The following is a 27,420-nucleotide window of genomic DNA, read 5'->3' as shown; positions in this document are numbered from 1 at the left end:
ACTAAACAGCAAAATAATTGATAGCTGAAGGGGACTATGCCACAGGTAAAATATGGACTATAAAGTAAAAGTTAATATAGCCATGTTGCTGCTCTATCACCAGTTGAGCATTTACATGCAGATAATTTGTTGGGCCTTTTTTACATTTATTTTTCATCCTGGTATATTATTATGTAATTTAGTATTTATTAAAATTAAAAAATTAAAATGCGAAAGTATCCCTGCCCATTCCCCTTATTTTCTCCAGTCCCTCTCATTTTTACTCCTACTTTTTCTCAAATAAATGGTCTCTTTTTCTTTGATTATTATTGTTACACACAGATATATATATGTATATATATATATATATATATATATATATATATATATAGAGAGAGAGAGAGAGAGAGAGAGAGAAATACAACCCTTAGTCCATTTACCCATGGTGGCTTTGCTTTGCATATATGGTTTCAGCCTAACTACTTTGTATTGTATTGGGCTGATCCCTGGGAGAGGCTAATTCCCTTCTCAGCAGTGTTTAGTCAATTGCAGCTCTTTGTCTAGGGTTGGGATCTAGGAGACTCCCCTTTTGCATTGCATGTCTATTGATATTGTCTTTATTTAGGTCTTGCTTAGGCAGCCTTGCTGTTGAGGTATCCTGGTGTAGCTTCCCTGACATTTCTAGGAGGTGCATTCTGACAGCAGACTTCCTGGTTCTCTGGGTCTTACTGTCTTTCTACCCCCTTTCCATGATGCTCCCTGAGCCTTGGGTGCAGGTACTGTGATTTAGGTGTATCCTTCGGGGCTGGGGTCCCATGTTCCACTGATCTGTAGAGTACGACCATTTGTAACTTTCTGTAATGGTCTCAGTTTTCTGTAAAAAGAATCTTTTTTGTTTGTTTTTTTAATGTAAACATATCTTTTAATTTTGAGATTGTAATTTAGTTACATTTCTCCCTTCCCTAGTCTCCCTCCTCACTTTAGAATTGTAGCTCCAATCCTGCCCTATGGAGGCATAGAGAGATTGTCTTCAAAGCTGGGTGGGAACCAGAAGCTTATCTTTTATGTATGAGGCTGAGATTTGGATATTCAAGAGCTATCGTTTGATCACAGTACAATCAGGAGCACGGAGCCAACCTCGAGATTTCCTCATGTTAACATTCAAGAGGATTGGCTTCACCCCCTGTGTTGAATGCATGAAATTTGATGGATTCTTTAAAAAAAATACTTCTCATTATTTCTTTTAGGAAAAAGTTGCCCTATGTATTTAATTCTTAGATATGTGGATTCTTCTCGTGTTTTTACATATTTGGAATAAGAATCTATTCTAGAGTTGATGATGTAATGCAAGTCATTTGGCATTTTTTCTTAGTTTGGTAGTGGATTAAAAACAGTGCTTTGAAGATCAACTAAATTTTTAGTTTGATGACTATCATAGTAAGGACCTATGAAAATGAATATGCTTCAAATAATGGTAGTTAAAATAAATTTGGTAATTTAGATTAGTTGGAATTCTGATGGTTTGTCAGCATCACTCCAGTATGAAGAAGCTTCTGGGTGGAGCTATAGAAGGTATTTCCTATCACAATGACGACTTTCTTACCCATTTTCTTTTTTTTCCCTAGATGCTCCCAAAGTTACAATGCCCACGAGGACCTCAGGATACTACCTGCAGCCAGGCCGAATCCTCTGCTCGGTTGAGAGTCTTTTGCCCTTTACTTTGAGCTTCATGAGAAATGGAATTGCCCTGGGAGTAGAGCAATATTTAAAGTGTGTAAATGTTCCTCTCAGTAGTAGTTTAGAGCCATAAGTGCAAATCCAATTCTGCCTTCTTTCCCTGACAAACCACTTCTTTTCTTTACCATTTTGGAACACAGTCTGGGGCTGTTCATGTTGTAATGGGAAAGGAGAGTGAATGCACTGCAATTGAAATTCTAGAATATATTCCACATAATGTGGGGGTATATACAGTGTGTATTTTATGTATTTGAAGGTTCCAAGTCAAAGATTATAGAATTATCAGCTCAGGATGAGACACTAGACCCTGGAAAGCACTTTGCAAAGTACTTCCCTGGAAACTTTAGCTTCATTGAATTTGGGCTAAAAATGTCTACAGCTCCTATTTAAAATGTACTATAGTGAGTGAATCTGACTGGTGGTATGACAAAATTACAAAAATTAGAACTATTATCACTTGGTGAGTTATTAACACGCAGCTTTTCAGTTTCAAGTACTTAAATTTAAAACTGCATGAGAAGCTGGATACGCTGACACACATCTTTAATCCCAGTACTTGGAAGGCCAAAGCGGATGGATCTCTGAGTTCGAGGTCACCCTGGTCTACAGAATGAGTTCCAGGACAGCCAGGGCTACACAGAGAAACCCTATATTAAAAAGCTAACCAAGCAAGCAACCAACCAAAAGAACAACCATCGCCACCACCAAAGGGGGTGAGAGGCCTTTGACCCCTAACCGTGGTGAGCCAGGTGGTAGATCACATATCCTGGGAAATCTCACACACTAGTAAGCGAAGAGGCACACAGGCCAGGGGACTGGGCAGGAACAGGAAGGCAGAAATGAGGCCACTGTGTGTGGATCCCTGTGAGCCATGAGAGGAGGACAGGACACAGTGTTTAGGAGTTCACCGTGCGCAGAGAGTCGATTACCATGGTTCACCAGGAGCACATGGACTAAGGCACAGAGCAGTCGAAGTGAGGAGTAGCCTAGCAGGTGCCAACTCTTTCTTCTAAAGTTCAGTGACATTTTATTGACAAATGCAAGTAACCTGATTGAACACGATTAGCTACATCTTAAGAAAACCCTGGAAGAATGATTTCTGGAAAGCACATTGTCTTTTGAGTTACCACAAAACCCGACCAGACTTGGGAGTCCAAAACCTCTAAGGATTACTTCAGCCGTCTTTCACACAGCTGGAGTGATAGGAATATAGCTCCATAAGGATGAGAACTATCTGACAGTCTTAGTTTACATAATCTCTTTATGGAGATTCATCTTCAGCAGTGCTTGTGGCTGGAAAGTGAATCATATCTACAGGGTTTTCCATTCCTGCATAGCTGCCTGCTCCGTCCATAGTACGTCTCGATGATTTACTTAGCTGCCTGTTTTATAACCGGCCGCATAACAGAACGGGAGAGCAGATGATGGAGGCACATAACTAGCCGATGAAATAAAATAACTCTGCTTCCTGTTTAAATAGTGACAGTTTTTTCAAAGACACTTGAGATTCTTTATAAACATTAACTCATCGATTCCACACAATTCCTGGGAGGTAAGCCACAAAAATCCTTTTTCTCATGTTTCCACCGCCGTGGCCCTGAGATGAGACAGGCCTTGCTGACGTGTATTAAGCCGTAAGTGATGATAGACTGATGCTCTAATCCCAGTTCGCTCACATGCCTCTGCCGTAGATTCCCAGTAATATGAAACATGGGAATTAATCCTCCTTTCTGTCAGCCACTTTGACCGTCAGGGGATGTGAGAGAGAAGTCAATTTGCATTAGCAGGGTGTACGTCTTCTGGACTGCCTCTTTGTCCTGTTCTAAAGTCTACCTCTGGGAACCCTTTCTTTGTTGTCGTATTAGGATGCCTATGTCAACAGAGAAGGCTACAATAGAAAAGAATGACTAAACCAGAGGTGTTGCACGTGCCTTTAATCCCAGCACTTGATAGGCCGAGGCAGGAGGATTAGAAGTTTGAGCCTGGTTTGAGCTACATAGTAAGACCCTGTCTCAAATATTATTTTTCCTTCTCCTAGAAGCTCTTAAATAGTGCTGTGTAAACTGATTATGCATCCTCAGACAAAGGAATTGCCATTCGTTTTCTTTTAAAAAGGAAGCACTTGAATCTAGATGACTTCGTTTCCTGTTCGAAAGTTTCCATGAACCCAAGGTTTGATGGATCCTCATCTGTGTTCAGCTTTGAGACAGGCATTGCAAAGAAAGCCTGAGACCCACACTTTCCAAACTTTTACCTTGCTGTGATTGATGGTACCCCCTAGGGAAGGGCATTGCACACTTGTGCTTAGTGCCCTGCCTTAGAGGGTTCGAGACCCAGCCTGAGTGTCCCAGGCAGTGAAGAGTTACGGGATACTGATTACTTCTGGAGCCAACAGAACAGGCCCAGTTCACATAGAATGGACAGGAGACTAGCAGAAGTATCCTGAGCTACTACGATATCTAGAACAATATCTACTTATGCACTCACTTTCTTGATGATAGGAACCTATGCTTAACCTACTCTTCCAAATCCTGTCAGGGCTGACCATGAAATCTGAACTCAGTAAGCTATTCATGGTTGCTTTCTTGAGTTGTGTCTGACTAAAGAGAGATGTGGAACCTAAACTAAAATCAGAAGTCAGTGAGAGGTGTCTCAAATATGAGGAGGTCTTCTTTACTATATGTCCCCCTGAAAAGATTAGGAATAGTAATACATGAAAAAATAGGAAATATATAATATTTATATTTTAACTGTATTTTAAAAGAATAAGGCCCTCTTTTGTACACTGTGAACTTCTTAAAGGAATAATTCAGTATATATCTTTTTAGACTATACCAGAAAATGAGACGTTCGGCAGTGAATGAGTTAGACAGTTGGATGCATGAGTTTGTGTACAAAATTAATGCATTTTTTCAATTTCACATTGCTTATTATATGTATAGGTTAAATTGGATAAAATATATAACTCCAGGTAGAACTTATATAAGAAAGTTAAGGAAAATATATTTTCTTTGAGTTAAAAAGTGGGTGTCTTACCTTCACATTTGCAAATTCCCTTCTTTCGTTGCATTGAGCATGATTCTCACCTCCAAAGTGGGAAGTGTAGGGGAAGAGAAATTTCATCGGTGGTTGTCAACTGAAGTATGTTTTTATATAGCCACAAAAAAAGTCCTAAAGATAAATTTGCATTCTTACAACGTATTGTCCCGTGTATTTTTGTCCAGAATAGAGGAGCAGAACTCCGTTTAAGATATGAAAGTGTATGGCTTTAAGTTAACATTTAATCTGCAGTTTTCCCAGCCTACTTTTTTTTTGCATTATTCATTGGAACAAATCCTTCAAAGCAGATTGCTTATTATTGATTTCATTTTTCTCTTGCTTGATAGACACTAAAAGCTCTCCCTTTTCTTGACCCCAGAGAATCTGCCAGTGTGCCCTGGGATTTCACAAAGGTGACGTTGTCTGACGAGGGCTTCTATGAGTGTATTGCTATGAACAGCGCAGGAACTGGACGGGCGCAGACATTTTTTGATGTATCAGGTAACTAACTGCCACCTGCCTATGACTGTACCCATGGAAACGAGATGCTGATGGGCTCTGAGTTTACACAGTTCTCCTCATGATCGTTTTTTTGACTGTCTATCTACTTTACTACAATGAACTCAGACATCACCTCACCCCCAGTCAGCCTTTGTGCCTCTCCCTGTGCCAGTCTCTCCCTCACCTTTTAAAAATTGATTTTAATTTTTCTCTCCTGGCCCTTCTCTCCCCAGAGCTCTCCCTACACTGGGTCCTCCCTTGCCCCATTCCCCTCCCCGTCCCCTCTCCCACCCAGTTCCTCTGTCATTCTTTAAGGGCTCATCGATGCATTACGTCCCTAACTCTAAAAGGACAATAACAATAATAGAGTCTCTCTATCCTATGGAGACTGAGCAATGTTTGTGATACATGCATGGTGCTTAGAAGGGAGCTTGGAATGGAGAAGTACTTGACAGACAATTTCCCATTTGACCATTTAAGATTTTAGTTTTACTATGGGGGCTGTATATCTATGTGTTAGTACCCACAGAGTAAGCCATGGGCATCAGATCCCTTGGAGATAGAGTTACAAGCATTTGTGAGCTGCCCAATGTGGGTGCATGCTCCTAACCACTTAGCCAGCTTTCCAGTCTACTGATACCACTAATGTTGCTGTTGTTACCACCATAGTTTATTTGGGCTTCTAGTTCCAGAGGTTCATGGTTGGGAGGCCTTATGTGACATGCATAGTGGCAGAGCAGGAAGCTCACATCTTGAGCTTGTAAGCGTACAACAGAGGGCAAACTTGAAATGGCAGGGGTCTTTTAATTCTCAGAGATCCCCTACAATGGCATACTTCCTTCCATGGGGCCAGACTTCCTAAGCCTCCCAAAGCAGGACTGCCAACTCTAGATGAAAGGTTCCAATATGTAAGCCTGGGACATACTGTCATCCAAACAACTTCAGTAACTACCTAACAATTCCCCTTAGAGAAAAGATGGTTTAAAGAACTGGTCAAGGCTGAAGATAACAAAAGGAGTAAATTTTTCTTTCTTTCATGTTTAACAATTACAGTAGTTTTATGAAGAGATTCTGATCTCCAAATTGAAGACCATGATGAGTCTAAGCAATTGTCTTGAAACACAGAGCCTTATCAGGTAGACTGCCATGTAAAGAAGGACCCACGTGATACCCATTATTTTGCATTCAGACAGTAAATTCCTGTAAGTAGGTGGGAGGCACAGTACATTAATATAAGATATGTTCATAAAAGTATTGTCCTTTAATTTCATAAAAGTGTTGTCCTTTAATTTCCCAGAATAATTAGGGAAAGGAGGCTGTGACATATATTCAAAGATCAGGTTCAAACCACCTACTCAGTATACAAAATTATACAGTTATAATTTTTGGATACTTCAATGTACTGGGGATCAAACCCAGGTTCTCACATAGACAAGCTCTAAGCAACCCCTCTGCCCCCCTGAGCTAAATACACAGCCCCAAAACTTCACGTTAACTGAATTGTTCTATGCCTGCCTTCCGTTGTTCTGTACTTGACAGTATCCTGGCATCCTGGTCTCACCCTCTCAGGTTATGACTGCTGAAACTGAACAGTGCCTGTGTTCCCTTTCAGTGTGTATTTTCCTGAGATAATTTAAGACAAAAGAAACGTTTTAATTAGATGATGGTTTTGAATCCTAGGATTTGTTGTGTCCAAGAAAGAACTTGGAAAGAGAGGCACGTAAATCAGGCAGGCGTGTTCTTTCAGCCAAACTATTTGTATTCTCTTCTTCTTAGGAAAATAAAGATTGTCTTCTGAAATAAGTTAAGCAAGTTGACATACATCACAAACTATTTATTTTTTTCGATCTCCAGAAATTATGAAAAGCCCTGGAATTGTGTCAACATTCCTCAGCTTCTGGGAAAGCAAACACTCGAGTACTTGAGTGTTCTTCCCAGCAATATTAATTAGGAGAAGGACAGGAGGTAGAGAGGCTTCACTAAGTTATTTCAGGCCTCTTGTTAAGTAACTGGGAGATGCTAGTAAGAAAGCGAGAACGGACTTACAAAGTTGGATCGATGATGCCAGTAGCTTCCTCCCACCTCTGCTGTGCATGCTCTATCTGTACTCCTCTGTGTCAGCCGGTCAGTGGCATAACCAGGGAGCTGGCTCTTTCCCAAGCTGGTTTCCAGGAATTCTTCCCTCTAGTCAGCCATTAAAGAAGTCAGAAAGCATCAATGTTATGCCAGGGGCTTTCAGTGCAGGAGTAACAGACAAGGGCTCCTTGGCATTTTAAAGAGTGGACAACTCTGTCCTTCCAATTTTAGTGTATGTGCTACCAAAGCAAGTTCAAGTGGGCATTTCGTTCAAGGATAGCTATTTACTTAGCACTGTAGCCATTAACCTCCATCTACTTCTCAGTTTCCCTTTGCCCAGGGTAAGGTCCCAGCTTGGCCACCGTGATGTCACTGTGTATCCTAAGCTTGGAGTCAAGTGCTGATTTACTACCCAGCCAGGTCTCATATTTTTATAAAGTATTAGGAAGTGAGCATTACAGAATAGTGATATTCTCGTGACACAATAGTTGTTATGGTTAAGTCACAGAGCATCTGATAGACCCCGAAGAAGAGCTGAACTTCTGCCAACAAGTTTCCTCACTTTTTTTTTTTTTTTAACCACTGTTGTAGTTGACATGTTCAAGAATTTCGGGTTCCTTTGTAATGTTGATTGTTGATTCTGTTAAGCAGAAAATGGGCATTTAAATTTGCATCTATAATACCAAGTGGGTATTAAAAACATTTGTCAATTATAAATAGATATGACAATGACAAAAACCACCAAGTGTCCAAAACATTCTTTTCCCAGTGATATTTGGAGGTTAAGCTTAATATTGTCACAGTTATATTAACTTTGTGTATTGAAATTTTATTAATACGAAACCATACACATACCAGAATTCTGGGTGAAGTAGGATTCTGAGCAGAGATCCTGTCGTGGAGATCCTGTCGTGTCATGCCAGTGAAAGGAAATATTTACTAGAGATATTTATTTTGTTTATGCATATGTTTTGCTTTTCCTGTTTCTCTACTGAACCACATTACATGTTTAGGACCCATGGAGGTAAAAAGAAGGTATCAGATATCCTGGAACTGGAGTTACAAATGGTTTTGAACCATTCTGTTTGGGTGTCAGGAACATATTACAGTCCTCTGTAATAGCAACGGGTATTCTTCACATTGAAACATCGTTTTGGCCCCAGTAAAAGAAAATCTTAACTAAAGATTATAGGGTATGCTTTTAGACCAGTGGTTTATTACCTTTCTAATGTTACAACTCTTTAATACAGTTCTTTACGTTATGGTGATCCCCAACCATAAAATTATTCTGTTGCTAGTTCATAACTATAGTTTTGCGACTGTTAATATTGTAGTGTAAATGTGTTTGGATAGACTGCAGCCAAAGGCATCCCAGCCCGTGGGTTGAGAACTCCTGTTTTAGAACTAGGGAGGACTTGGAAACAAGCTGATAACATCACTTAGAGCCATGTCTGTCATCTGGTGGCTGCTGTGTTCTTCAAAACACTCAGTGTCCGTCCTTTCTTTCTAACAACCAACAAATGCTACTTTCATCAAAACAAATGAAAAACCCTGCTCCGTTCCACAATCCTAAATCCTTCCAGTCACATCCTTTTGCCAAGCCAAGTTGACTCTCACATGTATAACCTAGAGATCTAAGTTTGGTATGGACAGGTATGTTGCCTTCTAAAGTATCATGTAACTAGATGATAATTTGGGGGGTCTCATTGGCATAGCCATTAGTCAATACTTTCTGTTATATATGGAAACATCCTGGCAGATGTTTCAATGTACATTTATATATGCAGAGATTTTTAAGCCGCATGTGTAAGCAAACCAATTGTAGGTTAATTGATTTGAGTCTTCTGATTTCACACAGAGCCCCCTCCGATCATTCAAGTGCCTAATAATGTAACAGTCACTCCTGGAGAAAGAGCAGTTTTGGCGTGTCTCGTCATCAGTGCCGTGGATTATAACCTAACCTGGCAGAGGAGTGGCAGGGACGTCCGGCTAGCAGACTCAGCAAGAATTAGGACCCTGGCCAACCTCTCACTGGAGCTGCGGAGTGTGAAAATTGGTGATGCTGGGGAGTACCGTTGTGTGGTTTCCAGTGAAGGGGGATCGGCAGCAGCTTCGGTTTTCCTGACAGTACAAGGTATGGTGCTTCTAGCAACTTCTGGTCAATGGTGTCCTTCCACCTTCCTTCTTCCTCATCTCCCCTTACAAACGTGCTATGTCAGAGTTATGGCATCTACCCAAACCGTTGCCTTTGGATGAAAGAAGGCTTGGGATGTTCAGTTGTTTGTAAGTTTCTAAACTGGGAATTAAAGTCCCTCCAAATAGGTGGCTTTACTGCACTTGTAACTGGACTTGGTCATTGCAGATGTCCATTTTAAGACAATATATAAATTGTCCCTGGATGTTTTGATGTTTCCAAGTTCTCTAGTCTATGTGGATGTCAGACAAGACCAGGCGCTCAGGGTGGTATGGTCCTAGACATTCCTCAAGTGGATTTTAATACAATTTTAATTGTTTTCAGAATTGCCTCCAAGGATTTGATCTTCATTTAAATGTTATACCTGGACATAATATAACTAACTTAAGTTTTTGCTTTTAAAATTAATTTAATACGTTTTACTAGTATATTTTATTTGAGTTATTTACTTGAAGTGACCCATATGGTAGGATCATTAGTTGAACCTATCTCTATTTTATTTAGGATTTTTGAACATCTCTCCCATTTGACCTCAGCTTTGCCTCTCTCCAGTCCTCTTACCCTCCCCTACCTCCCTTCTCATCCATATCTACCCAGCCCATCTCCTGCCAGAAAAGAGCAGGTCTCTCAGGGACATCAGCCAGACACAGAACAACGAGATACAGTAAGACCAGGCACAAACCCTCACACCAAGGCTGGATAAGGAAACCCAGTAGGTGGAAAAGGGTCCCAAGAGCAAGCTAACATTTCAAAGACACCCCTACTCCCACCGTTAGGAGTCCTACAAAAATGCCAAGCCAACTACTATAGGGTATGTGTAGAGGACCTTGTGCAGATCCAAATTATGGTAGAATTCAAACAACTGAGTTTTACTTAACATTTTCATGTATATGTATATGTATATGATGTAGCTGTATATGTTATGTAAGTATGTAAATATTTCCTTATGTTTTGTTCTTATTTGCCCCACAGTGCCCTCTCTGCCTCCTTTCTTCCTTTTGCAGTCCTTTCTAAACTAAATAGATTTCCTCTACTTTCATGACATTAAGTGTTCCATTATCCTTTCTTCTTTCCTCTTTTTCCCCTCTCAGAGTTGTCTCCTCCTCCTCCTCCTCCTCCTCTCCCTCCTCCTTCTCCTTCTTCTTTTCTCTCTCTCCACATATTTATCATATAAATAACTATATATGTTAAAATGTAATATATATGTAATCAAAATCTAGTCTCACGTGTTGGAGAAAAACATAACAGCATATATTCTTCAATTTGGCTAATTTTACTTTCCCATGATAATCTCCAGTTCTATTCATTTTCCATGTAAATGTCAGAATTTCATTTTCTTTATAAAAGAATAAAATTCCATTGAGTTTATGTACCACTTATTTTTAAATCCACTCATTTCCAAACACCCTCTAAGCTGGTTACATTTCTTGGCTATTGTGAAGAATACAGGACTTAACATGGGTTTGTAAGAATATTAGTGTTTTACTTACTTAAATTGTTTTGGTCTCATGACCAGGCAGTGTGTACCTAGGTTACAGGGTAGTTCTATTTTTAGTGTCTTGAGGAACCTGCCTACTGATTTTCTTAGTGGCTGTAGAAACTTGTATACCCATCAGCAGAGACCAAGATTTCTTTTATTCCACATCCTAAGTTCCCTCTGTTGCAATTGGTTTTCTTGATGACAGTCATGCTGACTAGGGTGGCCCAGTGTCTCGGGGCACTTCCTATTTTCATTTTCCTAATAGCTGAAGAGGTTTAAAACTTTCTCCATGTATGTATTGACTGTTTGCAGTTCTTCCTTTTAGAATTGTCCAATTCAGCACATCATCGTTGGTTGGATGTTTGCTTTTGTATTTAATTTCAATGTTCTTCATAGATTCTTGATATTAATCCCCCAGTTGATATATAGTTAGAAAAAATTCTCTCCCATTCTGTAGGCTGATAATTTCTTCTGTTGCACATAAGTTTCCCATTTTCATATAGTATCATTTATTTGTCAGTTCTTAAAATTATTTTCTGCACTGTTGAGGTCCTCTTCAGAAAGTTCATGGCCATGATTATATTTTGAAATATTTTCTCCTGGAATTTTCAAACCTTCATCTTTTGCATTGTGGCTGTGAATCCATGTTAGCTAATTTTTGTAAAGTTTGAAACTACAGTTTTATTTATTTACATGTGGATATCCAAGTTTCCCAGCACATTTGTTGGCTGCTTATTTTCTCATTGTGTGCTTTTCACAGCCTTGTCAAAGATTACATGAGGGCTGTAGCTGTGAGAGTTCTTTTCTGGGTCTGCTATTCTATTCACTCTCAGCTTGGACTATTACCCTGGTTCTATCGAGTGTTTGAGATCGGGGGTTGCTATGCTCCCAGTGTTGTTCTGCACAGTATCGCTCGGACGATTTGTGCTCTTTTATGCTCTATATGAACTTCAGCTTTTTCTGGGTGGTGTGAAGAATGTTAATGAAATTTGACTGAAATTTCATTGAATATATAAATCATTTCCAGTAATACAAACATTTTCAGAGTTCTGCTGCTTCATGAGAATGGGAGACTTTCCCATGTTCTGGGATCTTTCTTAACAATATGATTAGCAAAAGTATTCAAGTTTAATAATAAAAATAGAAGACACAGAAACACGAAGGAAGAAAACACAAATGGGGGTATGAAGTATTGCTTGGGTGGCTTCTTTGGAGGGTCTTAGAAAATCGCCGACCCCAGGCACAGACACTTCTTTTCTATTATTTAAATATGGTGCTGAGCTTGTATTGGACAAATATTCAGTGTCAGAACTGGCCTCCCTGTAGTACCAAGTCTTCTTGGTCTACCTGAGACTTCTGCTCACCACTCTCTCACCCTCTGGGTTGGTCAGGCTCTGCCACCATCTAAGTAAGCTTCTCCCGTTTCTACTTCTTGGGGTGGCCAATGGAGGAAACCTTCCAAGAGCATTATGAGTGGAGAGCTACCCCACTACTGAGATCAGTGCATGTGCACCAGTCTTTAGCATTATTCACACTACTGAAGAGATGAGGCTGTGGACAACAAGCAGTTTCTTGTAGGCTTGGCGGTTTTGAATGCCGCATGAGTGAATGGCAGGCGGCTTCAGAGGTCAGTCCAGCTGCTGTCCTGTGTCGCAGAGCCCTTACTCACACCCTAGTTACTCTTGGTTGCTCAAGTCTGCAATGAGGTGGGATTAACTTTCTCTGTATACACTTCCCTGGATGTGCTAAGTTCCGTGTCACCTGCATTTTAATCTTTCCAATGGCTAACCTTCATGCCCTCTGTAACTGGTTCCGAGGGTTGTCTCTCTCACTTTGGGTCTGTAGCATGTCAAACTAAGGCATCCTGACTTGTGACTGTTCCTTGTTCTTAAGCCCCCAGGGTAGCTCAGTTTAAAACTAGAGTGGACCACATACTCGTACATACACTGCAATTGAAACTGTCTAGGCTCTGTTGATCTATCTCTCTGGAGAAAGCACTATTTCAGCAAGACCTGCAACTGGCTTTAAGACTGAGTTGTAGGTTTGTATTATGAGTAGGATGGTGTCACGTGACTCTTCTGGGGAAAGCATGAACTAATGCGTGCTCATCCTGGATACAGCACCACTAAGGGAGGCTTCTTCTTTTCTTCTGTACCCCATGGGCTCTGTGTGGCTGAACCTGGGTGCAGACAGACTAACCGTCTTCTTGATGCTTGCTTGGCTCTTCTGGGTCCGTGTATGTCCAGTGATCTTTCTGCTTTTGTGGGTTTCCAGAGCTCTTCATTTCTTTCTCTTTGGAGGATAGAATTACATTTTCTTTTCTTGGCATTTCATCACTGTGTTATATGGAAGCAGCTTCTAAGTCGGCTGTCTTACCACAAAGTCCACTAGTCCATATTTTTGTATGACTGTGTATGCATGCATTGGCACACATGTGTGTGAGCATATGAGTGCATGCATTTGTGCATGCATGTGTAGGCCATGCAAGCTTGGATTTCATTATGTTCTTGGCACCAGCATTGATTGATTGATTGATTGATTGATTGATGATTGATTGAAGCAATCCAGGGTCTCTCTCTAGTCTGGAACTCACCAAGTTCCACTGACTGCCCAGGGAGCCTCAGGTGTCTTCCTTTCTCCACTTTCCCAATGCTGGCATTACAAGCCCAATCTACCAGGCCTGACTTTCTAACATTGACTCCAGAGACCAAGCTTAGCTCCTCAGTTTTGTAAAATAAGCACTCTCCTGACCAAACTATCTCCCAGACCTCTGCTAAGGTATTTTAAATAGAACTTATAATGATTATAATATTGGTGAAATTTTGTTACAGCTTATTCAGATGTGTTCTAAATGTTATTTTTTCATATATACAAATTACATGAATACCACATACTCGTACATACACTTACTGACAGCAGTCTGCGTAGACTGTTTCGATTACTGAAAATGGATATGTTAGCAAGGCAATTTAGTAACTACTCTGTCGTTTTTTGAGAGCTATCCATACAAGGCCAAGCTGCTCCACAAATTCTCTCTGAGTAGGATTATTGGCATCTATGTCCCTCAGACTGGCTGAAAGTCTTAATGTAATGAGCAACTTCCTCTTGACATCTTTGCACCAGGAAGTTGAAAGGTTTGGTTGCTGCCTGCATAGAATATTTAATTCCAGATCTTTGATGTGGAAGACTGATTGCATCAGAATGGGGTCTGGCTGTTTGGTAATGATATTAGAAACAATGTAATAGTGTGGCTAAAGTATATAGCCACACTAGATAGCTTTCTAGAGATAATATGTTAGAGAATAACTATCTCAAGACTTAGTGCATTGTTAAAGCAGAAAACAGAAACTGTAGTGGGATTATAAAGGATACTCTCTCTATATCTAATTATTATTTTCTTCCTGTTCCTTGAGGTATCTTCTGCAATGGAAGGCATGCCTCTTGTTAGTAGATCTGTCAATGTTTCTAGAGAGAAGTCACTTTTGAAGTGGGTTCAATGAATTTTCACACAGATTTGACTGGAAGATCATCTGAATCTGTTCATTTAGCACTTGGGTTACTAGAGCTCCAGAGTCATCCCAGAATACTGAGGGTGTGGGGTAAAGTAAATGTTAATAGGTTTCTTGAAGTTAATATTTGTTCTTTATTTGAAATCCCTCAGACTGAGGTTGATGGAAAATAAAGTCAAAATGCTTGTTGAGAAAGAAGTTAAGAAATATACCATTTGCAAGAGCTTCAAAAATATTTAGGAATATATTTAGTCAAAAATTGAAAGGTCTTCAAAATAAAAATAAGAAAGCAGTGATAAAAGAAATTACTTATAGAGCACAGCAAAAAAGGGGAAGGTATCACAAGTTTACTGATTAGCAGAATTAATATTGTGCATGTGATTTTGTGACTCAATGCAATTTTCATCAAAATACTAATTATTTCCTTCATAGAAATAGGAAAAGAAATCCTAATTCACATGTAACCACAAAAGGTCCAGAAAATCCAAAGTGATTCTGATCCAAAAACCCCAGAAAACCAAACAAAGCCTGGAGTTAATACAATATTTGGCTACAAAACATAGTATGGGACTTTAGTTACTAAAATAGCAGAGTCTGGCATAAAAAGGAGATACAAAGACCAAGGGCATAAGACCCAAGACATATAGCCATTTTCAAACCAACAGTAGATCTTTGAGAAAGGCTGCAAGGACATGCTATTGAGAAGAGGTAGTCTCTTCAGTAATGGTGCTGGCAAAAGTGTGCAGGTGCAGAAGAATAAAAATAGTTCCCTTTTTCCCACTATGTTTAGAAACCAACTCAAAATCAAAGATCTAAATGTTAAAGCAAAGTATGAATTATTACAAAAAGAGAAACACTTCAAGGCAGTGGAACAGGCAATGTTTATAGACAGCCACAAAGACATAGGTAGCCAAGGTGAAACTACAAAATGTGACTACATCAACTGAGACATGTATAAAAGAAATAAAACTCAAAGATAACATACAGAATATTTTAAGCAACTCATATGACAAGATATTGTTATCCAGAATGTATAAGAAATTCAAAGATAGTAATACAAAAGAGAATAACAAAAAGCATCCTACCAAACAAACAAACAAACACTCAAACAACAACAAAACCAGAAACAAATACCTCACTCCCAAAACATCTAATGCAATTAAAAAAGATGCTAAGAGGTAAATGGGCATTTCTCAGAAGAATAAACGTAAATGATCACCAAGCACATAAAGAAATGCTGAAGTTCATTAATCACCAGGAGATGCAAATCAAAACTACAGTGACACAGCATCTCATTGTGTCTACAGTTAGAACAACTCTCATCAAATAGATAAAAATTTACACATTTTTACCAGGATGGGGCAAAGAGATCTCTCATGGACCGTTGGTGGAAATATAAATTAGTATGGCCATCTGAAAGACAATATTGGGATTCCTCCAAAAATTAAAAGTAGAATGTTGTGGGACCCAGTAATTCCGCTAATGAATGTATGTTCCATGGAAATAAGACCATTACTCCATAAAAAGACTCCATGTTTACTGCGCACTTACAACAGCTAAAATATGGAGTCAACCCAGATGTCGTGTGAGGGATGAATGGGTAAGGAACATGTGTCATTCAGACACACACTGGGCTATTATTTAGCCATCAAAAAGGTGAAGTCCATTATTTGTAGTGACCTGTTGGAGCTAGAAGCCACTACGTTAAGTGAAATGAGTCAAACACAGGGAGAATATTTTCACTTATTTGTGGCACTGGGTCACTCTCATAATTAGCTAATATTATATAAATAAACTATAATTTAACAGTGCTTATTAGGAAATGGGAAGAGTGGTGTCGTGTGTGAGCATGGGAAGAAGAAATGAGGTCTAGCGAGGCTACCAGAGTAAACATGGTGGAATTACTGTCCATTGAAATGATTTATGATGCATTTAAAAAATTATGAGTATGAAACTCCCAATATAGAAAATTATTGATGTTAGAAGAGATTGAAGCACTTCTTAGACTGATTTGACTATTATATATTGTATATACGCATTAGATTGCCATAATGTACCGCATAAAGAGGAATGAAGATTTATGTTTTAATTTAAAAGGGAGATGACCTGGCCAGGTGTCATGGTACATCTCTTTAATCCCAGTATTCAGGAGGCAGAGGTAGGTAGATCTCTGTGAGTACGAAGCCAGCCTGGTCTACATAGTGAGTTCTATAACAACCATGGCTATGTAGAAAGACCCTGTTTCAAAAAGCAAATGGTCAAAAAAGAAGATAAAATAATGTAGTGGAAAACATGACTTAGAGGCGCCACTACTACATGAAAATAAAATTATGGATTTAGGGGATGAGGTTGAAAACAATGTAAGAGCAGTGAGATATTTAGTACTTGGATAACAATATTTTTTATTGGATATTTTATGTCTTTACATTTCAAATGTTTTCCCCTTTCCTGGTTCCCCCCTCTTCCACCCCTCCTCTCCCTGCTTCTATGAGAGTGTTCTCCCTCCCACCTCAATACCCTGGCATTCCCCTACATTGGGGAAACAAATCTTCACAGGACCAAGGGCTTCTCCTCCTAACGATGCCACATAATGCCATCCTCTGCTACATAAGTGGCTGTAGCCATGGGTCCCTCCACGTGTTCTCTTTGGTTAGTGGTCTTAAAGTGGGAATTCCACCTAAGATTTGCATCTGTTGAAGAAGCATCATCAACTGAACCCAAGGAAACAGTGAGAGGAGTTAAAGAAAACTGTCCTGTTGTGAGCCGGGCCCAGAATGATCAATTCAAACAAAGCAAGGAAGGAAGAGCTTGGTCTAGACACAGTCTGCCTGAGATCTGCTGCTGGTGTGAAGCAAAATCCCACAACCACGCACACTCTGTCAGTACATTGTAATGGGAGGGATCAAGAACACACGAACGACATCAGGCTTATCAAATGCGTGGCAGGCTAGAAGATAATGCCCTGTGTATTTTTCATGCATGTCCCTTAGGGTCAGAATACTTCCATTAAGTTGAGGAGGAATCACTTTTTATCTTGACGGGAAGTAGAAAACAAGTGAGATTAGATATTACATTCCAGGCCCCTGAGCAGGCCACATAGATTCATGTGTCCCAGTGGGGATGTTGACCTTTGCTTTTATTCTAAGCAACATTGCGGGATGCAAAACTCAGTGATATCAGAAACCAGTGTCCCAGTGGCCCTTCACTATCGATCCAAGTGTTGACTGGCTAAGTTACTTTGTCTTTCTTGTTTTCAATTTGTTATTAAAATTTTTGATCTTTAAAAAACAATAAACAAGAAAATGTATTTGTGATGATTTTTTTTTTTTAATAGTTAGCCCATGATGTTTTCTGCTGTTTGCAGCTAAGAATTGCATCCGGCTGGCTCAATAATGGAAAAGATACATGTACTTTGGGAAGGAAAAGCAGAATCTAAGAATTTATGATCTGGTTAATTTGTCTATCTTGTAAACGGCTGGTATGAAAATGTTTCAGAGTTGAGGAAAAATACCAACCCCAACGCCTTCTTAAAATAATTTACTCAAAATGACAGTTCAGTGCCCAAAATATTTTTTTAAAGAACGATAAATCAAAATACGGCATGTGAGATATAACAGCCTCCTGACTTTCTCTTAGCAACACTTCCCAGGCTCATTACCAATCCATCAGAGAAGCTTTAGGATGTGTCTTACTTGGGGTTACTATTGCTATGGACAAACAGCATGACCAAAACCAACGTGGGGAGGAAATGGTTCATTCATCTTACACTTCCATATCACTGTTTATCACTGAAGGACGGAACTACAGGAACCCAAACAGGAAGCTGGAGGCAGGAGCTAATGCAGAGGCCATGGAGGAGTACTGCTTACTGTGTCTTTATTTGTGTCAATGAGAGTACAAAATATAAAATGAGGATTTAGTGTTATTTTTCTTAATAAAAAGTTTAGGTTTAAGCAGTTTGTCATATTGAAGATAATTTTTCTTAAACTTTATTTGTGGGCAACAACAGTTTGCTCCGATTTAAAGGTATGACAAAAAAATTTGCCACTGTGTCCTGAGCTGTTGAAGGTGACTTCCCATGTATAGATAATGGAGACACTGTCCATTCAGGCTGTAACATTATTGCTTTTGAAAATGAATATACTAATGTGGACTAGCTTGATGTAGGTATAAAAATAAGGCCAGGCATAGAGCATCTCTCTATGGTGCTGCTTCTGATGAACTAACTTAATGTTCTCCATATCCTATGGTTTTTATTTCTCTTGTCATTTTGAAGTTGTCATACTTAGGACCAAGTATTATGGCTGAGTTTTCTCTCTGTTCTATAATCAATGAACTTTAAAGTTACACCTTTCAAATAATTCCTGCATGTTATCACTGTGCTTCTGGGTGCTAATGACTGCTCTCTATTACCTGTATTTCTCAGTGGGTTTTTTCATTTATTTATATGTTTGTTTTCGACAGTGTTTTAAAATTCCTCAGTCAGTCTCTAGAATGCTTGGATTATAGGAGGCTCCAAGCCTGCCCCCCTTCACTGCTGTTTTCTTAGAACAATAGGCATTCTTCCTCCTTGACTTTTCTTTTGACTTTGTTAAAAAGCATAGCTACTACTGGAAGGGAATGTCATAAGGCACCCCTGAATTCAAATTTGGGTAAAGCTTACTTTTCTACTAGCAAAAAGCTGTTATGCTGATAACTCTGGCTAATATAAAATTTAGTATCCTAAAGTAGCAGTTGTCTTAGGTTTCTATAGTTGTGATAAAATACAATGACCAAGGCAACTTAGAAAAGAAAGCACTTAATTGGGCTTATGGTGTCAGAGGTTCAAATCCATGATGGAGGAACAGCTGGCTGCATCAGGGACCACTGAGAGCCCACATCTTATTTTTTGTTAATTTTTATACAGTATATTTTTATCATATTCTTTCCTCTTCCCAACTCTTCACAGATCCTCCCATCCTCCCTACCCACCCAACTTCATTTTCTTTTGCTCCTTCAACCACCTTCTTAAAACCAGAAAAAGGAAAAATAAACACACACACACACACACACACACACACACACACACACACACAACCATTGAGTCCATTTTATGTTAGCTAGTTAGTTTTAAGGCGTGAGATCTGCTCTGGAGTGTGGTTGACATATCCAATGATACTCCGTTAGAGAAACTGGGTTTTTCCTTTCCCAAAGGAATTGATAACAAATAGCTTCTTGGTTAGGTGTGGGACCTTCTGTGTTCAGTTTCTGTTCTCAGTGCTGGGACTTTGTTTGGTTTAAATCTGTGCAGGTCTTGTGCATGCTGTCACAGTGGATGCTCCCATATCTTGGTTATAGGCAGGAAGCAGAGAGAGAGACAGAGAGAGAGAGAGAGAGGAAAGGAGGGAGGGAGAAAGAGACAGAGAGACAGAGAGAAACGGAGAAAGTTAGCTAGCACTGGGGATGGCCCCAAAGTCTGCTTCCATGACAGGTTCTCCATCGAGGCCACACCTTCTAATCTTTCCTGAACAGTCCCACCAACTGCGGACTAAGTATTCAAACATATGCTTCTATGGGGCCATTCTCATTCAAACCAGCGCACTCACTCACCATTTAGAAATTCTTTCCTTAAGTCTGCATACTTTTCTTCTCTGAATCCTTAAAAAAAAAAACACCATGGGATTCATTATAAAAAGGCATTTAAAAATTTCTTGAGTTGAGTTATAACCTCATGTAGTGTTCAGGTAAGAATACGTGTATCTAGACAGCATATTTAAAAATTTATCTTATATCTACAAAGTGTCAGGAATTGTTCTATATATTTTTAAATGTCTTTAATAGAGAATTGTGTATAAGGGTGCTAGGAAACAATTCAATGTGCAAATACTTATATTTGAAAATTTTAAAGTTATAGAATTTTACATATTAAACTGTAGACTAAGCTGCCTTAAATCCTTCCTGAGCCAGAAATGAAATCTAACAAAAGGAGCAAATGCAGCATTTCAGTAGATAACGGAATTAGTTTTCTCGTAATAAAAGTTTAACATTCAATGTATCTGCTAAACTCGGTCTACTGTCTCCATAGATCATGTTTCTGTTTCAACACATTCCAACTCCGTGCATTGAAATGGTAACAGCTAGCATATGCCTCCCGTTCTATTGCCTTTCATCTGAGGCGTCTTTGCTCTGCAAACATGTTCGGGGACTTTAATTCTAGATGGAAGGAATTATCTCTCTAAAACTTGAAAGACAGAAATAGTAAAGTGTCTTTAAATAGAACTTACAAGGAAAAGCTTAAGAAGTAGATTTATTTAGATTGTAAAGTGGAGAGGACTTGTATGGCTTAGTAGATATTCAAGTATCTAAAAAAATGTTTTAAAGAGGCTGTAAACAATGAACATCTGAATTTTCAGCAAAGAGGTACCATGGAAAATGAACATTAGCACAAACCCAAATGAGAGAGTTAGCAGGAACGATGTTGGAGAAAGCTAGCTTTGTCCTCAGTGCAATGAGACAGGTAGAGAGAGACGGAGCAGTTGAGACTTACTCAAGTAACTAAGTAATGGAACTAGAAACGCATTGGGAAAAGCATGTACCATCTAATCCTCGCAGACTGTGTTCATCACAGTCCGTTTCCAGTCACAGCACTTTTGACACCAAGTACTTAGGGTTTTTCTATTCCCACCAACCAGATCCCCAGCTTTTCAGACATCAATATGTTGAGTGCTGCTGCTGCTGCTACTTCTGGTTAGCAGTGGATACACAGGTTGATGTCATTTCCAGAAGGTGCAGTCACCTCAGATGTGAGGCAATTGTCAAAGTCTGACACTTCTGACCAACCAAGTATATGTAAGAAGGTCCCCGTGACCACTTCCTGGGGGCTCAGTAGTTTGCTAACACGACTTCAGAAGTCAGCAAGGTACTTTCACTTAAAAATAGTGATTAAGTAAGACTAATAAATACTGTTTAGTTGTTTTCCAATCACTGATTAGGTAATTCTGATAAGCGTGATAAAGAAGAGACGTTCTGCATTTACTATTTTATTAACGAAGACTGCCTGAGCAATTAGCTTAAGACCTTTGAGAGGCTCCTGAGCCTCTAGGTGCCTGAGCACCTGCGTGTCAGCACATAAGTTGGTTCTCTGAGTTCTGTGAGCTTCTCAGCCCAATGTGAGAAGGGGCTACTGTTAACCTTGGATTGACTTAGTGATGGTTTTTATTTGGTTATCTGTTTCTATGATTATTTATTCATAAATTTATGTACCAAGAATTAACTATCTGGCAATGTATCCCTTGCTGTAAACATATAATTGAAGAAAACAGCATCCAATTCATCCAAAGTGGAATGCAAGCTGGTTGTACGCTGGGTTGTAGATCACGTGACGGTATACACCAGGCCTTTCTTCTTGCTCCATTCTCAGCCCCTAAAACAATGAAAACAAAACAAACAAACAAAATAAGACAAACAAACAAAAAACCACAATAGCAAAATGATGACCATAATGTAATAAAGGCATTAAAATGAATATTTACAAGAATGGGGATTGACTACATCAAAGCATCCTAAAGCCTCTTGGAATGCTGGGTAGATTAAGAAGGGCTTCTTTCAGGAGTTGGGATTCCACGAAAAGTAAGTCAGCTCAGGTGGTCAGAGAGCTTTTCCAAGTGGAGGCAGGTGCCTGGTCAAGGAAGGAGGAATTCAGAAATGGGAGCTTGAGGGTGCCCAGTGCAACAAAGAAAACCATTCTCAAGGTGGTTCTCCCATCCTCTGTAGCCTTCTTCATTTGCTTAATTAGATAATTTATTTATTCATTTTGGAGACAGGGTCTTGCTACATAGACATGGCTGGCATAAACTCACAGAGATCCACCTGCCTCTGTTCCCTCCAGCCAGCAGTAGCCCCTTTCTTATAGAAGGGGAGGAATCACTTAGGTTTGAGAGTTTCCGGCATTGCCTCAGTGAAATGACAAGGCACCCACTGGGAAACCAGCTGAGTGGGGCTGTCAGGATTAAGTTGCTGAAGGAAGGAAAAGGTTCCAGGCATGGTCTGTCTGCTGTATCGGAATAGAAGGGCCGGGTGAAAGTTGTGGTTGTGATAAAGGGAGGGAGGGAGAAATGCAATGAGAGCACGGGAGGCTGTGACTTCACACTAGACTTCCATGGCAGAAGCTCTTCCACTGCCTGGTGGCTGCTTCCCTCATATGGTGAGCAAGGGAGCGAGTGATTTGGCCACCAACAAAATTGGCCGTTAGATTCCAATGGTTCCTTCAAAAGTCCAAGGGAGTCGTGTTTGGTTCTATGACTGTTGTGTGCTTCTAGGAAGTGGTCCCTTTATGTACTAACTGACTTTTGATAGTTCAAGATGCTACCAAGAGACGTTTTAGAGGCACCGGGCACCTTTATAAAGCCTCAGTCCCCTAATATTGCCACAAAACAATAATGAACATTTTTACTTGCTGCTGTTTAAAAGCCAAATGAAAATATAAATCTCAAATTTGGCCTTTCTGCCTTATTTGGAAATTCCTTGATTTAGAGAAATTGTTGTAAAACCACCACTGAAGAAAAGGCCTGGTAATAGTTATTGATAGTTACCATTTATTCGAAAACTTTACAGGTTAGAGCAAATTTTCTTAAAATTAAATCCCCCTTATTCATCATGGTTTTTTATTTGACATATTTTGAGTGATCAGGTCCCAAACAATGCCTAAATAAAGGAGTGATGTTTTTGGTTAGGAAAAAAATAGTAGTAAGTCAAAACATTAGCATGTAAATAACTGTAAAGACTTAGTTAAAATGAATATCAAAGCTGTAAACAAAATATAGCACCGGATAATATAAAAGTAGACTTTTTTGTATAATTTGTAGTTTTTGCCATTACGATTCTATGACTAACATGAAAGCTAGTCTTATTTTATCATTAAATGTCCCTGAAACTATTGCCCTTCTCTCTTTTTTAAAAACTTATCTTTTTTACTTATTCACTTTACATCCCACTCACTGCCTCCTCCCTGTCATCCCCTCCCACAATTCTTTCCCCCTCCCCACACTTCTTCTCCCTTGAGAGGGTGGGGCCTCTTCTGGGTATCCTTCCCTCCCACCCCACCCCCACTCTGGCACAAGTCTCTGTGAGGCTAGGTGCATCTTCTCCCACTGAGGCCAGACCAGGCAGCCCAACTAGAAGACACAGCCCATGGACAGGCATCGGGTTTTGGGATAGCCCCAGTTTCAGTTGTTTGGGACCCACATGAAGACCAAGCTGCACATCTGCTCCATTTGTATAGGGAGGCCTAGGTCCAGTCCGTGTATATTCTTTGGTGGTTCAGTCTCTGAGAACCCCAAGGGTCAAGGACAGTTGACTCCATTGGTCTTCCTGTGGCGTTCCTATCCCCCTTGGGACCCACAGTCCTTCCTCCCATTCTTCCATAAGAATCCCCAAGCTCCATCCACTGTTTGGCTGTGGGTGTCTGTATCTGTCTGAGTCAGCCGCTGGGCTATCACCCTTCTCTTAATAGCTGAATTTCACAATCACATTGGCATTTAAGGGTGGATTTTTTTTTTTTTTTTAATTTCTATTTTTGGCAAATCCAGCATCTATCTGTTTTTATCTAGCTCCTTGCCTCTGTGGTTTGCTGCTGGTGCGCCACCTACTGGTAAGTCTACAGATTAGCTGCCTTCTGAGATTAGTACTTCTGCCTGTATCTGGGCAAATTACTCTTCCCTGAGAATGAACCCCTGTAGTTGCTTACCCAGTACCAAGTGATCATCCCTAAAAACATATACATGCAAGCAACTAAATGGACTCAGTAAATTGTATTTTTATATTTATATGTATATATCTGTAAGGGTAATAATGAATGAGAAAGGTCATGAGTTTGTGAGGGAGTTGGTGGTGATGGGGATTTTGGCTACCATATTGGATAGAATGGATGTTACTCTTAGTGGAGAGAATAAAGGCAGACACAGCAAAGGCATTTCAGGAAGCTTATCTCAATTGCCACATTAAGAAACTATGACTCAAATTCTCTTGGATTATTGTCATTTAGGAAATAATTTCCATCTGGCAGAAGTTATAAGCAGGTCTTTGTATTTCCATTGATGACATACCACTTGGAAAGCTTACTTTTTTAATACAGTGTCTTGCTCTGTAGCTCAAGCTGTCTTCAAACCTGCAATTCTCCTGCCTCTGCCTGGAGTACTAGGACTCCAGGTGGGTACTGTTAGGCGAGCCTGGGATTGTTTAACTTGGATTTCAGATTTTCCAGACAGCTGATTCCATTGCTGTTGCTTGTTGGTTTGTATGGTTGATTGATTGTTTTTCGGTTGTCATCCTTGGTTCTTTGGAAGGAATACTTGGCCACTCATGGAACTTCACTAGTTAGCAAGGGGGAACTTTGAAATATTGAAATATATTCCTCTGCCATTTCTCCTAGTTGCAGATTAAAGGCAAGTTCGGGGAGTGAGCGTATAAATCGTTCTTACTGAGATTATGTCATTTTCATTGTGCAAGCTTCATGCACATCAGTCATCACCAGCACCAGGGGGATTGCTCTGCTAATCAGAAATGGAAGTAATTCGTTTGAGAACAATGTCAACATGTTTTGCAGAAACCGAGCGACCTAAATCAGTAGGTAGATAGATGTTTTTCAGGCTGGGATAGAACAACTAATCATAGTTCTCAGAACTCAATGAATGGTAGTCATTATGTAATGTTTTGAAGTTAGCCTCTTCTATGACAAATACAGTTGTTTAGAAGAAGGAGAAACTTCTGCAAAACCCATTTTATAGTTGTACAATAGAGTAGAAATCAGTTTTAGGAATTCAATGCTAATTATTTTCCAGTTTCTCATGTAGCCTTGTTCATGAGCATCTCATAGATTACTTAACACGCTCATGACACGTATCACCCACAATGAAAAGTAGATTCAGGAACACAATAAATCAGCTATATTTCCAACAACATAGATCAATTGAATGGCTGGGTTGAATGTAGGTCTTCCCCTTCGTCTCTTGGGTCCCTCACCTGACCTTTCATGTTTTTTTAGCTTCCAGTGGTTTCTTTGAGTCACATCCCCAGTTTTAGATTTCACTATGTAAGTGTTTTCTTTTCCAGTTGTAACACATGCCAGCACATTACTGCACACATGTAAAACCCAAACTTCTAATCTGGTAATTCTTTCACAAAAAAAAAAATTATGAAGCTGTTATTTTTCGGTATTGTTTGAATTCGTTTGCATATGACATTCGAGTTTTGTGAAGTTTTACACCAAGCTAAAATGATTTAAAAAAAAACATTTAGTGTGATTCAGTAGCTGTTAGACCTATAAATGCTTGTGCCGGTCAAGTTTAGAAGTTAGAATAAGTGGTGGCAAGCTCTATTTACCTGTGCAATGTTCGTTTTAAAGTCTTGTTTGAAACAGTCTCCCAGTTTTTTGGGTCAACAAGAATAGTGAGCATTTTAGCTGCCCCTCCCTCCCCACAAGGAGGATGCTCACTGCTCGAGAAAACACAGGAGGCCTGCTTTCATCCACACAGATGCAGTGCCTAGTTACAGCCGCAGGGCCACTTGCTACCACGTGGAAACCAGAGGACCAAAGACTCCAGTGTTCCTCCATTCTGTTTCTGTAGCAACATTAGGTGGATCTGTACGTTTTCTATAATATTAAGGAAGGGCAAATATCTGTCATTAATTAGTCCATGTCACCAGAGACAACAGTGCAATTAAAAGGATGCTTTCTGAGGTGACGGATTAAGTACCTCTCAGGTCCTGAGTATGAGGTTTGCATGAACATGAACACATGCTCCTCGCACCATTGTAGCTACTTTAACACGCTCCAGGGGACGTAGGTATTAGCATGTTTCTTTCCTGTCAGTAAAGCAGAAAGAGAATTTTAGGTTCCTACTTAAAACAATAATAAATTTTAAGTATCAAGAGACGGTCCTAAGTTTCATAAGAAGTTTCATAAGCATTCCTTGTAACTAGCTGGACAATCTAAATAGAATATTAGAATAATGGCTATCATTTCCTAGTATACATACAGAGGACATTTAAAATTCTGTAGTACTTATTTCTGTTATACTTTGGCAAATAACGGACAGTTAACATATAAGGCAATAGTTACCCAGCGTCTAAGTGCTAGGAGTTGTTCCGTTTTATGTCTACAAATGTAGCTGTCCCAGCATAACCCTCTGTAGTAGGAGGTGTTACTTCTGTTCAAGTATAGACAACATGGAATCAGCAAGACCCAAGGTTACTCTCAGCTCTACATTTCAAGCATCTTGGGTAAATTATTGAACTATTCTAAGTTTTATTATTTCATCCGTTCACAAAGTTCAGCCTGCCTTCCTATTTCAGCAAATTGACTAGAAAGAAATGCAGCCTAAAAACAAAACAACACATTTATATTCGTGAGATCCTTGACAGCACAAAGTGTTTGAAACACAGTATGCTCTCAAGAAATGGATGTTGAGTGAAAGTACGTGAAAACATACAGAAATTTGCCAAGCTTTCTCTGTGTGCCCATGGTGGTAAATATTGTGAATAACTGCTTAGGTTAAAAGTATTAGCATTGGGCTGGAGAGATGGCCCAGTGGTTAAGAGCTCCGACTGCTCTTCCAAAGGTCCTGAGTTCAATTCCCAGCAACCACATGGTGGCTCACAACCATCTGTAATGGGATCTGACGCCCTCTTCTGGTGTGTCCGAAGACAGCTACAGTGTACTCATATATATTAAATAAAACCTTAAAAAAACATACCCTCCCTTTAAAGAAAAGTATTACCGTTATCTGACTAATTTGTCATTGATGATTAAGTCTTCTTGAAGAGAAAGTACTTTGGTGTGGTCTTTGAAATTTTCCAGCCAGTGGCTCAAGAACAATAAACCATTTGCAGCAGTTAGGACAGACGCCTCCTAGATGATCCTGGCAATT

At 39.6% G+C, this 27,420-nt stretch overlaps 1 protein-coding gene across 1 annotated transcript in view; it reads left to right on the top strand.

Annotated features, from left to right (window-relative positions):
- Positions 1–27,420, top strand: part of Hmcn1 (hemicentin 1) — a 442,192-nt gene that overhangs the window by 186,418 nt on the left and 228,354 nt on the right. The window contains 3 exon segments of the mRNA XM_032915428.1: positions 1,605–1,749; positions 5,135–5,256; positions 9,191–9,466. Of these exon segments, the coding sequence (XP_032771319.1) occupies positions 1,605–1,749; positions 5,135–5,256; positions 9,191–9,466 (543 nt within the window).

This window comes from Rattus rattus, chromosome 10, assembly GCF_011064425.1.
Source record: "Rattus rattus isolate New Zealand chromosome 10, Rrattus_CSIRO_v1, whole genome shotgun sequence".
Taxonomy (NCBI): Eukaryota; Metazoa; Chordata; class Mammalia; order Rodentia; family Muridae; genus Rattus; species Rattus rattus.
The sequence above is the reverse complement of the archived record's forward strand: the minus strand, read 5'-3'. Positions and strand labels throughout refer to the sequence as shown.